Source organism: Citrus sinensis, chromosome 8 (assembly GCF_022201045.2).
Source record: "Citrus sinensis cultivar Valencia sweet orange chromosome 8, DVS_A1.0, whole genome shotgun sequence".
NCBI lineage: Eukaryota > Viridiplantae > Streptophyta > Magnoliopsida > Sapindales > Rutaceae > Citrus > Citrus sinensis.
The window spans coordinates 11,074,537-11,087,951 of record NC_068563.1 but is presented as its reverse complement, the minus strand read 5'-3'; the positions used below and the strand labels follow the sequence as shown (position 1 = coordinate 11,087,951).

At 34.1% G+C, this 13,415-nt stretch overlaps 1 protein-coding gene across 1 annotated transcript; it reads left to right on the top strand.

Moving 5' to 3' along the window:
• Positions 1-1,688: 1,688 nt before the first annotated feature.
• On the top strand, positions 1,689-12,319 carry LOC102627017 (uncharacterized). Its single transcript, XM_006487445.3, has 17 exons — positions 1,689-1,924; positions 3,107-3,278; positions 3,774-3,872; positions 3,966-4,057; positions 5,157-5,257; positions 5,471-5,561; positions 6,612-6,670; positions 6,795-6,915; positions 7,328-7,396; positions 8,202-8,254; positions 8,341-8,449; positions 8,934-9,104; positions 9,192-9,350; positions 9,632-9,724; positions 10,544-10,729; positions 11,176-11,387; positions 11,625-12,319. The coding sequence occupies exons 2-17, from the start codon at positions 3,137-3,139 to the stop codon at positions 11,974-11,976; spliced, it is 2,109 nt and encodes a 702-aa protein (XP_006487508.2). The 5' UTR covers positions 1,689-1,924; positions 3,107-3,136; the 3' UTR covers positions 11,977-12,319.
• Positions 12,320-13,415: the final 1,096 nt, after the last annotated feature.

Genomic DNA, 13,415 nt, shown 5'->3' with positions numbered 1-13,415 from the left:
AAATCAAATAATTAATAAACATTAGAGTTGGGTTCAAAACTAGAGATGACCAATGGGCTGGGCCGGCATCAAAGGAGGGCTCATGCGTGCTCTTGTCGTGCTGTGCCCACTCTGTGTTTCGTGCCGTGTCTTTTTTTTTTGGTTAAGCTAGCTCCGTGCACGTGTCGTGCTCACTCGTGTCATGCCCGCATGTGTTGTGTTGTGGGCAGTGTCGTGCACTGCCTAAGAAAAACAGCCGACAAGCTTTTTTTCTTTTTTTAATTTTTTAAGAACTCGTGCTAAGTTGTTGCTGTATTTTTTAAGCTTTTATACTTTTTTTGTCCATGTGCTTTTATTCAAATTTGATAACATCAAAGATTCAAAACCCACGTCTATATTCAATAATAATAAACCAATAATAGTTAGCAAATAGAATATTAATTATTAAGTTTGGCTATATGGTATTAAAATTCTTTTTTAATACTTAATAATAACAATAATAAATTTTTCTTAAAGGTTAACTTAATTGTTAGCTCATACTTACATAGAGTCATAAATTATAGTTCATAATATTATTAATACATATTTATAAATCATAATATTTATAATTTTATTTATTAAAATCATGGCATCAATTATTTACTTAATAAATTATAAACATAAATTAATTATAGTATTTTGTAACTAAGAATTAAATGAATTTAGAAAAATTACACTAATAAAATATATTAAAAGATTCAATTTCAAGTTATTTATAAAATCATAAAATTTTAAATTTACTTTCATTAAAAAATGAAAAGTGTTTGTTGCGGGTTTTTTCTCGTGCCATACTTTAGTCTATCTTTAATCATGCCGTGCTTTTAAAGCTCTCGTGTCTAAAATTTTAAGCTCAACCCAGCTCACACACGTGCCGTGCTGTGCCATGTGCCCCACCGAAATGTACTTGTACTGTGACGTGCTTGCCACGTGCTGTCCAACTCATTGGCCATCTTTATCCAAAACAATAAAGAAAAATGTGACATAACTTTACTTGGGACTCATTTAGAAAGGAAGTGAATTTAATATCGTTTTGTGCTCATGATTTTTCATTTTGCGAAAATTGAAAATAAAAGAAACTTGTTTCGTAGGACCTATTTAATGTTGCATTTTTGTTTTGTTTGAAAACAAGTACAACTTTGTTTTATCAAAGAAAATATTAAAACATAAAATTTAAGTTTAATGTTTATAGTGCTTAGTAAACAAGTCATTTTAGCATTAATTAAATATAATTTTGGTTAATCTATCATCTTAATTTGGGTGCATGTCTCTGTTTTTATTTTTTTTGAAATTATAAGTATACAATCATCCTTTAATGCGAATTCATTCTCATTTTTTTAATATAGATATTCCATTAAATCATCTAATTTAATAAAATCAGTTATCATACACTATAAAAATGGTGTGATTTAATAACGTATCTATAATAATTTTATAATTATTCTCGTATTTATATTTTATTAATGAATATCCATATCTTATGTGCATGTAAAATATATCTCCCTCACATAAATAATACGCGAGTCCCACACATATATTGTTTATGCGAGGGGATGTATCTTACGTGCATGTGATATGGATTACCTTTATTAATAGGAAAATGTCAAAAAAAATAAAAAAATATTATTTTAAATATATAAACAGATCAAAAAAATATATAATTTTTAAACACATAAACAGACAAAAGGATCGCCCACGCCCACGCCCACGCCCACGCCCACGCCCACGGTCTAGTTTCGCTAAACCTAAGCTAGCAAACGCCCAAGCCCACTCCGCCGCCGCTGTCACTTCCGTTCAAGTGTCCCATCGTTGCGGCCTCTAGCCGTTCTCGATTTACTTCCTCGTTCCAGCTGCTGTCGTCTCTGCCGTTGCTGCCTTCGGCTTCTTTTGCCGTTGTCAGCCGCACAAGGTAAGGTTCTACATGCGATTCTAATTCATGCATGAATGGCGGTTTGTAATTCAATCATCTTTTGGGCATGGGTAAGAGGCGTTACAGGCACTAAAAATGTTCAATCATCTTTTGTATAATGGCTGTTTGTAATTGTTGCTGATTTGGTTTCTTAACATTGTAATTGTTGTTATCTTCAGTGTTGATGGTGATGGATTATTAATCATTATATATTTGTCATTTCGAGATGTGTTTATGGAGATGGGTTATTAATCATGTTTGCCATTTAGAGATGTAACTCCAGTAGCTTGGTGCCTTGGTACACCACTGCACATTATTTTTTATTTTTATTTTTTTGTTTGTTAACCTTTTTTTTTCAAAAAGACTTGTTGAGGATGCTTGGTAGTTGGCATTTAACTTTTTTTTTTCATTTTTGCATCGTTGAGCTGGGTTGGTACTTGATTCATTTTGCAATTGAATTGAATTTTGGAATAGGTTGAAACCCGAATTGCAACCCAAACCAAAATTCAGACCGGAATTTTCAGTCCGATCCAATCCAAAAAATTTGGTTCGGTTTGTGTTTTGAACCCGATTGGGTTGAATTTTCTAATCCGAATGGGTTATAACACAAACAACCCGAACCGAATCGCAATTTTCCCTCCCCAAACAATTAATTTACTACCTTTTTTTTGCATTTTGAATCAATTATCAGTATAAGGAAGAAGAAATGAGAAATACTAAATTATAAATAATTAATGTCCTAATTGATATCATATTTTTAAATATACATTACGCTTTTTATTGGCATGAATCATCTTGTCACTTTCAAGATTAAACTGCTTATTCTTGTGCTTATTCTACATCTGTAACAATTTGATCATCTTGTCTTTTTAATGCTGATGATAAGTGATGCAGGATCCATTATTTTTGTTTTTAAAGTAATGTTTTTGTAGCGATGAGTTTAGATTTTTGTGCTTTGGACTTATCTGTTGTTATTCTTTAATGCTAGAGCAAAATGGCGCAAACCATACAAACCAAAACAAGCCAAACATTTAGTTTGTGTTTGGTTTGAAACTCCCAAATGGATTGGTTTGGTTTTGTTTATGGGATAAACCAAACTGAACCTGAGTGTATACCATTACTTAATATAGCCTTGCTTGATTATAATTAATTAAAATAATTTTTTTCATTTTTTTTATACAGAATTACTGTTTGAAATTAGTGAGCATAATCATGGCGTCGAGAGGAGGAGAAGGGAATGCAATGAAATCGACGTTGATAAATGGCGTGAAGATGTATTCACTTGTATCACAGCAGCGCTCGGTTGCTGCATGGCTCACTCCTAAGAAACAACGAGCCCTTCGCAAAAACATTGGTATTCTCTTAATCTTTATTATCTTTTAATTTTTTTATTTTTCTGTTTGTAACTCTGTCTTTATTATATTTTTTCGCCAAAAATAGAAAATTTATGTCTCATGTTTTGTATCTTTCAAAGTGAAGCTGTTAAACCTTGCTTAAATCATAAAATGTTAATTTAGTATCATTCAATTCAATAAACTTATGTTTGTAATGCTAAAGGATTTTTTATTTTTTATTTTTTTAGACCGAATTTTCTTGTTTTTAATTTTTTTGATTTACAGTTAAAATTTTTAGAGCTTTGGATTTAATTCAAGGCTTAAAGCTATTTAAATCTTCAAATGAAAGGCATGTGAAATTAAACAAGAATGTTATTGATTAATTTTTGCTCATGAAATTCCAATATTTATGTTCTTTGCTGAGTTTCCTGGAATTTATTCTTAGGAAAAGCTAATTACTTGATGTTAGTATTAAAAATTGTTTCTTCTTTTGCTCTGAAATTATTTAATTGTAGATTACCAGCGAAGGGTGGAGTTAATTCAGGACTTGTGGTTTGAAACTGCAACAACCAAAATCAGGGAAACTCCTGATGGAGAGTTTCTTATTGTATCAGGTGCTTCAAAGTCAACTTTATGGTTATTTATTTTTGTTATTCAATAACCTATCATTTAATGTTTATCTTATCAGTTTACTATTGGAAATGCAGGTATATATCCGCCACAGGTCAAAGTGTACGAGCTGAGGCAATTGTCATTGAAGTTTGAAAGGCACTTGGATTCAGAGATAATAAATTTTGAGGTACTTCCACTTTCTTTTTTAGGGACTAGTTTTACAGTCTGCTTAGCATACTAGATTTGTGAGGATCTTCACTTGATTGCATATATGTTTTTCATTTGATTCTATTGCAGGAAAACATGAAATTTTATATTGTATACAAAGTGAGATAAGGGTGGTAGGAATTTGGTGTCCTAGTTATGGTTTTAATATTTGCCAATATAGCGTAGAGGATGGGGATCAAGAAATCTCTTCCATTACCTTTCCTTTTCTTGCCTAACATAATGTTTATGGCTATATGATTAATCTTAAGGAATTTCTAATATTTTTAGGATTAAGATTATTTTGAAGTGACAAATAGTTTGTTCCTGAGAGTTAACTTCCTTGTTTATTAGATGCGTAGAATTTGAATGGATATCTGTTCCTAACAAAGAAAGAGGATGTAAATGAGTGTACAAGGACTAAGCTTCCTGGTTTATTAAATGTGTGGAATCTGAATGGATATTTATTCCAAATAAAGGGAGAGGACATAAATGAGTGTACAAGGACTAAGTGTTTTATAGAAGGAATAAAAAGGCAGGCAAGAATCGATGTATGTCCAGTACAAGGAAATTAGAAATTCTTTTCTCATGATTTTGTATTTTGTTGATGTAATTACTAAATGCAGCATGCAGCCTTTCTTAATATGCATTTGTATACATTGCTTGAGTTCCTTAATTAGAAATCAGCATTGTAGGAGTGGGATCATTGGTAATATGTATGTTTTTACATGTTTGCCCATTGTTGAAGTTATCCTTTACAAATTTCTTGTAGCTGTTATCCTGTACACTTTTTATGTCAACTGTTGTCCTGCTTGTTTTCAGAAATTTAAAACTATCTTGTGCACATTTTACCTCAACTGTTGTCCTGTTTGTTTACAGAAATTTAGAACTTATGAATACATTTAAAAGTATCCTGTGCATTTTTTACCTCAACCGTTGCCCTGCTTGTTTTCGGAAATTTAGAACTTATGAATACATCTAACTTATATTCTAAATACGAGAACAATGTTTTTACTGATTATTTGGTTACAACTTCATTGTGTATTTAGTATTTTGGTAACATTATTTTATTGCCTAAGTAGGTGTTGGCTGACGACTATTCAAAGCTTGCATTTTTATGTGCCGATCGATCCATTTCTCTGCATGCAAAATATGGAAAACACTACAGTTTGCGGATTCCAAGGTTGTTTTTTATGCTTTGTTATTAGTTGTTCCCATCCATAATATGATATCTAGCATCGTGTTTTATGCTTTATGATTTTATTATTCCTGTTGCGACCACTTGTTAGTTAAGATACACGTTCATCTTGCATTCCCTAACCTTGAGTATGTCTGACATTTTCACTTGAATCATTCAAGTGATGATTGATGTTGTGCATTTGTATACTTTAAACAGGATGGGAAGGGATATGGCATACAATTCCTGGTCTTGTGACTTGCTTTGTGCTGCTTCTTCTCCAGAGCTATATAGAATTAATTTAGAACAGGTATGTTTTTGTGCAGCCTGATCATTATTGTTGTGTCCTTTCTGCAGTAGTTATATAACTGATGTTTATGTGTCATGATCATATCTTTGATTCATTTTTAATACAAAATAAACTTAGGTTTATTAAAGTAACGACAAACAGAATAATAGTTTTACAGAATTTGTTTGAGACTGAGAGTCCCTAACTATTGGCCACATATATTTGAATGTCAATCAAATTTGATATTGGTAGCAATCAATGAATTTGTCATTGTTTATGAGTTGGGTCTTAAATGGTTATTGAAGTGGAGACTATGGTTATGCGGATCAACAGAGACATAATATTTGCTAAAAGTTGTCATCTATATATGAAAGTATTGTGGTTACTGGTCTTTTATTGTTTAGAAGGCCTGCCTTTTGACATTATATACTGTTATGGTTATGTTGTGGGAATTATTTATTTTATTGGATATTCATTTGACATTGGGAAACTGTGGAGACAGACAAATGTTTATGTATCCACTTGTGTAATGATGAAGGCCGCTAAAACAGAAAAATTAGTGGGGCTGAACTCTATCAACATTAAATCAAAATTTTAGGGCAGTGACGACATGAGTTTTGTTTGCATTGACTATTTAATTATTTTATGTGGTCTCTGTCTGATTCAGGGTATTGAATCTGTTTAGGCTTTGGTCAAGCAGCGGTTTGTTTGAGTGTGGGCGTTGTCTGTGGATCTAGTTATTCATCCTATGCTTAACTTCTGGGACTGGTATATTCTGTGATAAAACGTAGGATGGTTGGCTATTAATTGTCAATCTCATTGGAAAATTCTGTATAGTTTTTATTTTTGCATTGGGTTTTTGAAGATCTTGTTAACAGTTGGTCCACAAATACAGCCGTAACTCCATTTTAATCAGTTAATACACTTTCTAGTTTGTTAAAAAATGGAAATAAAATTAACACAAAATGGATTTATTGTAGTTTTCAACAATTCTTACAGTTTTCTTTCAGATTCTTAACCCTGTTTTTCACATTTATGTGCTGTGAATAATGATTGACTTTTACTTTACAGGGCCGATTTCTCTCCTCTCTAAATACACAGTCGCCGGCACTAAATGTAGTTTCTCGAAGGTTGTTGCGAAATCTTGTGAAAATTATGATTCATTTGACTTATTTAGTCACAGAATTTGTATGGTTTGTAAAGCCATCATCAACTTTTGCTTGAGGCTGAGGAGTTTATATTGTTCAATTTCAGCAAACTTCATGGGCTAATTGCTTGTGGGGGAGAGGATGGTGCTGTGGAATGTTTTGACATGAGAATGAGATCTTCAGCTGCTAGAATTAATGCTGTTGCACCTGCTGGTGATGCTGACCAGGTATCTTTATCACTAAGTTGCAGATATGTGTTCTGCATGTTTCTTTTATGAGAATTACCTTCATGAGACTGCATTTCTTGAGAGCCTAAGGGCTTGGACTCTAGTATGTTGCATGATTTTGACAAAGATTATCGATCTTCAATCTGCTTTAAACCAGTATACATTCTCAAGGTGCTGTTTTCTATCCCGTTTGGGAAGTTTTATGGGTCATCTGCGGCCAGTATTTCCCCGTATTCTTAAGTTGGAACCTTTTCTGACATATTATTAAACATTATTCTTGTTTAGCTTTCTGGAGATGTGATGGCTAGGAAACATTGTACTCTCTCACAAATCAAGAATGATGGTGTCAATCAATTTTTCCCTTTTTACATTGTCTGAAACTGTTCTCTTAGTGTATGTACTGATTTTGCAGGAGGTCACTGCTTTAGAGTTTGACTCAAATGGGGGTTTCCTAATGGGAGTTGGAAGTAGCACGGGGAAGGTAATAATAATATTATTTTTCATTTTTCTTCTTCATATTATTTATTAAGATAATTGGAATACTACTATCTTGTGTTTAATAAAATCTTCTTTTGATTTGATGCTCAACACAAGTGAATTACAATTGCGTCAGTGCTTATGTTTAGGCTTGGAACTGTATGTTGTGTCAGGTGGAATAATCTCCTGCAGCAAAAATATGTGATTGTTTCCAATGTATGCATGCAAGAAGCAATAGTTTATTTTGATTAAGAACAAATTCTCTTCAATCTTATTAAAGAATTCTGAAGATATTATCCAATTCCCTGGCTCAAATAATTCTGAAAGCATGTGGGAAATTTTAGGGGCTTAACTTTCTCCTTGTGTGTAGAATTTCTAAAACTAAAAGAATTTGAAATGTTATTGTAAAATTCGATATTTGTGAGAAACGAATTAAATGCCTACTGATAGGGTGGTCTAATTAAAGAGCCTTTTTTAAAATGTAAAAAATTGCAGGAATTACCCTCGCTTACAAAATATCCATCAACTAACAGTACAAATTAGAACTTATTCCTTAAACTAGTAACTCCTACACAATAAAGAGATTAGTTGTCAATAGTGAAATTGGATAAGATTAAGCTATTGAGCTTGTTCTTTAACAATCTTCCACCTCCAAATCCCCTTCTTAGAGAAAACTTTAGGGAATGTAACTTTTTTTTTGGTTTTTCCCTTCCCCTTTTTCTGTGATTTACATATTGTGTTTTATCTGCATCCAATCCTATCATGATTGTTCTGAGAGCACAATGCTGAGCTTGCCGCTGAATATGCAGGTGTTGATTTATGATTTGCGTTCTTCTTATCCTATAAGAGTCAAGGATCACATGTGAGTCTTGCTGCTCAAGCTTTATCATGTATGTGCTCGATTGGGCTTAATTAATTTACTCTTTGAATTTCTGGCACTGGTATCAGGTTTGACAGTCCAATAGTGGATATTAAGTGGCATCAGAGTATTAACACTGAACGACCTAAGCTGATTACAACAGATAATCATATTGTTCGAATATGGGACCCCGAGACAGTAAGATGTCTTCTTTTTTTTTTCTCTTTTTCTTTATACTTGTTTAGTTTGGAAAACACATATTCTTTGATTAATGAACTGGAGAACATCACAATACTTAAAACTGTTTGTTTTTATGCACTGTCGAAGATGACAAGATTTTTTTGTACGTTGTTCTGATTTCAGTAATGACCAAGTTTTGGAAGAAACTGAAACTCATACTTTGTTCTTTTATTTGCTGGGTGTAGACAAACTAGGTGTTTTCTTTTCTTTCTTTCTGTTTCTTGTTTCTTTAATAAGAGTATAGACTAGTATGATTTATATCGAACAGCAGGTAGTTAGCTTTCGCTGAAGTAGAAAGTATGTTCCAAATCATATCTGCTATTACAAGAGAGAAAGCAAATAATAGTAAAAGAAAAAGTCCCTTATATCTTTTTTATATAATTTCAGTTTCTTGCAGTAAAAATTATGTTTGTACCTTATTTGATTTTTCTGTTGCTTTCAGGGAGAAAGCTTGACCAGCATTGAACCAACTGCCGGAAAGATAAATGATGTATGTGTGTTCAAAGACAGTGGACTATTGTTGTTGGCTTTAGATTGCAGTCAGATACCATCTTACTTCATACCTGATTTGGGACCTACTCCCAAGTGGTGTTCTCCAATTGAAAGCATGACGGTATTTTTAATATTTAGATTCTCATTTTTTTTTTCATTTCATTGGAATATCTGTTTTGAGTGCTGATATTGTGAGTCTATTTCTCAGGAAGAGCTGGAGGAAGGTGGACAGACAACCATATATGATAACTACAAATTTTTGACAAGAGAAGATCTCGAAAAATTGAATTTGACTAGTCTGATTGGCACCAATCTTCTAAGAGCGTACATGCATGGGTTCTTTGTTGATTATCGATTATATAAGAAGGTGATGTCACTTTACTGCATAGTTCTCAGTTTCAATAGAGTAGATGGACCATCCTAGAAAATTGAAGATTTATTGCTAGATATATTGTTCTATCAGTTAGGGATTTATGTAAAAGAACTGTGGGTTGGTGAAGGAAGTACATTAAAAGGGATCTGATTTTTGGACCTGTTATGGTCAATAAATAGGTTTATGCATAGTAAATATCTGGCTGTATTAGACACCTTACAAGAGATGTCTAATCCTGACTCATTCATAGATGTTTAAATGCATACTATTTGCAGGCTAAAGCATTGGTGGATCCTTTTGCATATGAGTCCTACATAGAGGAGCAGAAGCAAAAGAAACTGGAACAGCAACGTGCATCTAGAATTACGGTGAATAATTTTATTGTTGAATTATTGTTTTTTCTTCAAAGATTCTTGGACTATTTTCATCTGTTCCTGGATTTAGGAGGAAGATTGATGTTCATGGTCTGACCTGTTAATTTTATGCCCAAGTTATTGTTTTCTGGCAAAATTGTGCAATATCTTTGATAAGTGCGAATAGTGGATTTTCTGCCACTTGCTGTAACAGAATAGTATGAGCATTGTGATTGTCGATACCTTCCGCTGACTTGTGAGGTTGTATAAGTTCTCGAATATTGCATGTGGACCTATCTAGGATCATTCAGTTTTGTAATATGGGAATGAAACCGACTTTTGGATTTTGATGCATATTCTATCATATCTTGAGAACAAAAACAATGAAAATAGGTCTTGTTCCAGTATGTTGAGCAATCATTCAATATATGTAGAGTTTTGTGTGCTTTCTGATTTCTAATTGTCACAGGGTATCTACCAGTTGTGTCTTGTTTTACATCATTCAATGTTGCTATTTTTATACTTTAATCTATTATCCCCTTGCTTTTATATTGGTTAACAGTTTGTGAAAATGATATTGGAAGGCTCTTTAAAAGTCTTAATTTGTTAAGACACCATGAAAAAACAATATTCTGTTTCTTGACACATGTTCTGTTACAAAATGGCTCTTTTATAGTTTCTTTGATTCCTTTGAAGATGCTTCATGCCTGTTGACAATATCGCGAGTGTTTTCTGGACTTCCCAGTTTGTCATTCCCTTGCTGTGCTAGAGTTGGATGTAGTTGGATAAATAAACTAATTTGGGCTAATCAATGACCTTTCCTTGTTGCTGCAGCTTAAGAGGAAATTACCCAAGGTTAATCGTGGTCTTGCAGCTCGTTTACTTGAAAATGAAGAAGCTGAAAATGAAAAGAAAGATGTTGATGATGATGATGAGAATAAGAAGAAATTGAAAAAGAAGAAAGCCCTTAGCAGTGACGTTTTCAAAGATGAGCGATTTGCAGCAATGTTCGAAAATAAGGTATGTATGGTGGTACAATCAAGTTTATGTATATGATTTTCTTAATTTCCACACTTCTTTAGCTGTTTACTCATATAAGTTACATGTACTGCCCAGCCTAATCATGAATCACGGGAACTAGGTTCCCAGTGCTTATATTTTCGTGAGCTTAAAATAGTGGTAGCATCTAGAGTTTTGGAATTGTAGTAAAAATGACAGAGGTAAATATATGTAGATACAGAAAAAATTATGTACAACAGATCTTCCCAAAATTCAATGGAACTTGGTACTTGTATAGGGATGTTATGGCATGTATGCTTCTGAATATCTGATCCATTTAAAAGGTCGCTGGCAAAGGTTGCAATTTCAGCCCAATGATAGTCTCTTTTTTAAATGTATGTCTATTACTTATTTAGTTATTTACGGGTATCCTTTGAATCATGTTCCTTTTTGATTATTGTGTCCAGGACTATCAAATCGATGAGTTCTCCCAAGAGTATATTGCTTTACATCCTATGGCTACACAGAAGCAATCATCATTGGTGGAAGAGCATTTTGAGCCTGTTATGGAAGTTGACAAAGATCAGAGTTTGAGTGATTCCGATGTCTCAGCAGCATCTCAGTCGTCAGATGATGAGCTTGGCAAGGAAAAGATAAATAAGAAGTCACGAGCTCCTAGGTAAGCTTTTCGTAGCTCAGGGAAGTTTTCCCTCTCCTTTGGATGGAAAATTGGTGGTTTTTTCTTTTCTTTTTTTCATTTTGTGTATATTGTACCAGTTGTGCAAGTGTATGTGGCGGGTATATTGGAGGTTTTTTTTTCTGTGGGTTTGTGTTGGGGTGGGGTGGTTTTGGTTTGGGTGCATTGGGCTTTTTTGCACTGGCTAATCGTTTCTGTTTTATGCATGAAATTCTTTAGATTGTACGAAGTTAAGGATGAGCGGCATGCAGAGGCATTTTGGAACAGCAAATCACTTGCAAAAGAGGATGCTCTGCCTTTAGGGGAGAGGGTGAAGGCCCTCCAAAATGATAGACAGGTTTCTGGTCTTCCAAATGACGTTAAGTTAGGACCCGGAGGTTCCCGTGAGATTTCTTTTATTACTAGAAGCTCAGCCAAGTACAAGGAAGATGAGGAGGACAAACAACGGCATGAAAAGAGGAGGGGAGTTCAAGCATTAGGTCTGAAGTCAGATAGATCAGGTTCGCAAGGCCGAGGAGGTCGAGGTAGAGGAGGCTATCGTGGAAGGGCCAGAAGAGGAGGAAGACGATGAAGTTTATCTTGAGATTTTGATGCGAATGAACGCACCGTTGGTCTCAATTGTACTGTAGCCTTTTTTTTTGGTGGGGGCCCGGGGGGGGGGGGGGGGGGGGGGGTGGGTTTGTTTGGTTGGTGACTCCAAAAAATTACACATATCATATAGCAGGTTTTTGATGCACCTGATTACTTGAGTAAGGTGTAGTATTGCTAAAATTTTGTAGTCGGCTCTTGTTTAAATACGTCTTCGGCAGAGCAGTAATTTTCTTGGCCTACACTATTTTATAGTATATTACTTTTTGTAATATATTTATTTATTTATTCAGCACTAGAAGACTAGTGCTGTAGTATTGCAAGAATACTCCCTCTTGAAGCTCTTAAAATTTTGTAATCTTTATTTGTGCTGCGGACGAGAAATTTCACTTCAAGAGCACTAAAGAGACTACAATAAGCCATTTGTAAATTTTCCTAGTTCATTCCTAATTGTAGATTTTATTTTTTTTTTCAAAAGAAACGTTTTTGGACTTCTCCAAATCTCCGTGTAGAAAGGTTCTAGTGCAAGTCGGTTTTTGATTACGGACAACCATTTTAAGCGGAGCTATTTAACCGTACACTATTGTATAGAAAATTAACAAAAATCCAGTACAACCTAGTTCAATATTAATTCTAATATGGAAACCAATTCTTATTCAGTAATAATATATAGTACAATCAATAGAATCTGGATTGCTAATCCATGTACAAACAAAGATGACGAGAAATGAACATCAATACTGCTTCGAACATAGACAGATAAAAAACATAACAAATACTCGAGTAAATACAAATAATTAGAACTAAATAATGAAGTCCCAAGTGACAAATTCAAGGGCTCTTTGTAGAAGGAGGTGGAGAGAAGAAAGGGATGGAAGGAATTGTACTTGGTATATTAGGAATTGAGGGAATGCTTGGAAATGGGGGCAGAGTCGGAATTTTTGGGCTAGTTGGAATTGTAGTAGGGTTTGGCAGTGGTGGCAACGTTGGCTTTGGCAGTGGTGGCAATGTTGGCTTTGGCAATGTTGGCAACGTTGGCTGCTGTGGCATCCCTGGTACTGAAGGCAGAGGTGGCAATGTTGGCAATTGCAATAGGTTACGAGCTGCTAGCCCCTCATTGATGGAAGCAAATGCCAGAGCCACAAAGAAAGCTAATATGAAACAATTGCTAGAGGCCATTCTTGGATTGTGTTGAGAGGTGTTTCAAGCTTGAAATTATGAGTCGTTTCTCTTGAGATTTGAGTGGTTAAACCGAAGACTTAGTGTTGGGTATTTATAGCCAGAAACATATATATGCTACCACTTGGTCAAATTTCAGGTAGGTGATATAAGCACCGTGCGTAGTTGGGAAAAATTTGCAAACCCTTTTTGGCTTCTAATCTTTTGTTAGCTCACCATCTCATCCATTCTGCATTAGAAAAA

Coding starts and splice junctions, on each gene's coding strand:
- LOC102627017 (XM_006487445.3), top strand. CDS start 3,137: ATGGCGTCGAGAGGAGGAGAAGGGAATGCAATGAAATCGACGTTGATA. Junction 7,397..8,201: donor TTGGAAGTAGCACGGGGAAG/GTAATAATAATA, acceptor CTGAATATGCAG/GTGTTGATTTATGATTTGCG. Junction 10,730..11,175: donor CAGCAATGTTCGAAAATAAG/GTATGTATGGTG, acceptor TATTGTGTCCAG/GACTATCAAATCGATGAGTT.